Raw genomic sequence first — 2,500 nt, forward strand, 5'->3', positions numbered from 1 at the left:
TAGGGAAAAATAGTAGCCAACACTTTTTGTCAGCTGTCAGTACTTATCGAAAACACTGCCTTCTGAAACTTCAACTCTGTTGATGTTCTGTGAAAATAAAAGAAGTGATCAAGGAGCATATACTTTGTAGTTTGATAACAGGGATTGTCTGTGGATTTCTGGGCCAAGGTTTTAAAATTCTGCTTTAGAGACAGCAATAATTTCATAGGCATTTGCTGCAAAAATTAAGAGAAGTACGATCATCCGGTTGAGTGTTGTCCTCCTTTGTGTATAGGCAGGGCTGTTTAGGATGGCATTGCTTGATGTTTTGATAACCTGAGCAGAGGTGATCTTCAGATTCAAAATGGATCGACACGCACAGATCAAAATACACCAATCACTGATCAGCGTTTTCATAGCATTAAACTACTGATGTTACACAAATCACTTGACTCCAAAAATGACTTCTGATCAGGTTGTCGAAAGGTCAGTAAATGTGATCATAAACAGTCCTTCTCAAGACCACAATCACCTGGACAATTGTACACTGTACTTCACTGTAATTACGATACGACTCCTGGGTTCCAATCATTTACAATATTGCAAAAACTAATATTCCATGGATGGGAAAGGGATAATTATTTTGGTCAACAGAGGTAGGTTGGAACCTCAGCAGTTAAATAACAAATTAAAGTTTTTCTTGTTAGGTTTCCCAGATCCTTACAACAGGAGGACGCTTCATTTCCATCACATTTTCCCAGCCGCATTTCAGGAAGCCACTTTTGGCCAAGTCACAGTATGGCTGGTCAATTTCCACAAGTACATTTGGAGAGTCATTTCATTTTTTCTTCTATGTGATGGAAAAGGGCCAGCAACTAAGTGTGGATGACAAGTTGCTGGAAATGCATGTGGAAAGTAGGAGGAAGCATGCTAAGGACTGCAAGGGGAGAAATGTGACCTTGCCAGAGCAATTTACACCAGAAGACAATGAAGAGTTTTTGTGTAATATAACTTTATAGCATACAGTACTTTGGAGTGAAAGTGCTGTACTGTATGTAACAGTTCTCTGGTAAGGCACTAATGCCCATCCCTGTTGTATTTCTGGATTTATCATTCCAAAAACTGTTGGCAATATAACAAGACACAGTACAAATATACATGTACACTGTTAGTAAATTATTTGGAAACTTTTTTACTTGGACGTTACTAATAGAAAAACTCAGAAACAGATTGGGGATTAGACTCAGAAGTTCTTTCTCTACAAATTTTAAGTATTCACAATAACATTATTTCATAGGATCCCTTTGACACAAAACCACTAGACACCACCACAATACACAAATTTAATGGAGTAATTACTTTAGAAATGAGATGGAGGGGGGAACAAAATCCACAAAAAAAGCAATTAGCACCTGTTGAGCATTAAATTTCATTTTATTTGCCTTGTGATTTACATGTAGTGCAATGATAACAACTGATCTGTTAAGCAATAAGCAACTGAAATGTAGTAAATCTACATCACGATTGACCATTTTTAACACTAGATTATGGTAAGTGAAAATACTTGATTATAAAAAGTCTATTATTATTTTGCACAGATACCATTACAGGGTTTTAATGGACATGTAATATACTGCTTATTGGGCGGGAACTCAAGGACGTGCAGCTTACAACTGCTGTAACAAAACATTTACTGTTCTTTTCCATGGACATTTAATCACTAAATTACATGTACATGTATTATGTATTAAAACACAAACTTTAAAATGCGTCTGATCCCTTTGTTTTTCTTTGACAAATGCTTACACTGTAAGTCACATCTGACTTACGAAATCTGCAAACAAAGTTGCCTTGTCTAAGTGTTCTGCCTCCACATTTTGAACTACAGTTCGTAACTGTGAAAGGACTTGGTACGTTTTGGGGTCAAGAATATTTCCCGTTACTTTCACCTCATCAAGTTTTCTTGGCTTAATGCACTGAAGGGATGAAGATAAAGCTGATAAACTTTCCACTGATATGGGATTGTTCCTAAGTAAAAGAAAAGAAGCTTTAGAAGATTTGTTCCTGGAAACAATACAAGTAATTTGACAGTAGAAGTGGCAATGGTATCACATAGATCTACAAACTTCCCTTCAGCTTGTCCATGTAATACAACCTGCCGTATATTGTTAACATAAATTTTGGTTTACATTCATATGGATGAATAGTATTTATTTACTAATTTTTTGGAGTACATGCATGAGGGAATTTGAACAGATCATCTCACAAAGAGTACAAGAATGGGTAAGAGATGTTCCAGGAACTCTGTAGCCACTTTTGTTTTTCTCTTTTCCAAAGTGCTTGACAATCAGGTTTATGCACAATTTGTTCTATAACATTACTAGTGCATTTTCTGTGAAGGAAAACAAAGGTTACATGTACATTTTGTCTACATCAGTGTGCAAATTATGAAGAACCAGCACAGTTCACTGGGTTTGTTTGCTATGACATTCCTTGTTACATGTATACATGTATCTCACAT

General features: G+C 36.2%; 2 protein-coding genes across 2 annotated transcripts in view; one reads left to right on the forward strand and one right to left on the reverse strand.

Moving 5' to 3' along the window:
- LOC138052194 (EEF1A lysine methyltransferase 4-like) overlaps positions 1–1,748 on the forward strand; it is a 4,002-nt gene extending 2,254 nt beyond the window's left edge. Inside the window, exon 2 of the mRNA XM_068898568.1 lies at positions 687–1,748. Coding sequence (XP_068754669.1) covers positions 687–998 — 312 coding nt within the window. The 3' untranslated portion in view covers positions 999–1,748. The remainder of the gene's footprint in view (positions 1–686) is intronic.
- Positions 1,395–2,500, reverse strand: part of LOC138052193 (uncharacterized) — an 8,416-nt gene continuing 7,310 nt past the window's right edge. Inside the window, exon 8 of the mRNA XM_068898567.1 lies at positions 1,395–2,007. Coding sequence (XP_068754668.1) covers positions 1,794–2,007 — 214 coding nt within the window. The 3' untranslated portion in view covers positions 1,395–1,793. The remainder of the gene's footprint in view (positions 2,008–2,500) is intronic.

This window comes from Montipora capricornis, chromosome 6 (assembly GCF_036669925.1).
Source record: "Montipora capricornis isolate CH-2021 chromosome 6, ASM3666992v2, whole genome shotgun sequence".
Classification (NCBI taxonomy): domain Eukaryota; kingdom Metazoa; phylum Cnidaria; class Anthozoa; order Scleractinia; family Acroporidae; genus Montipora; species Montipora capricornis.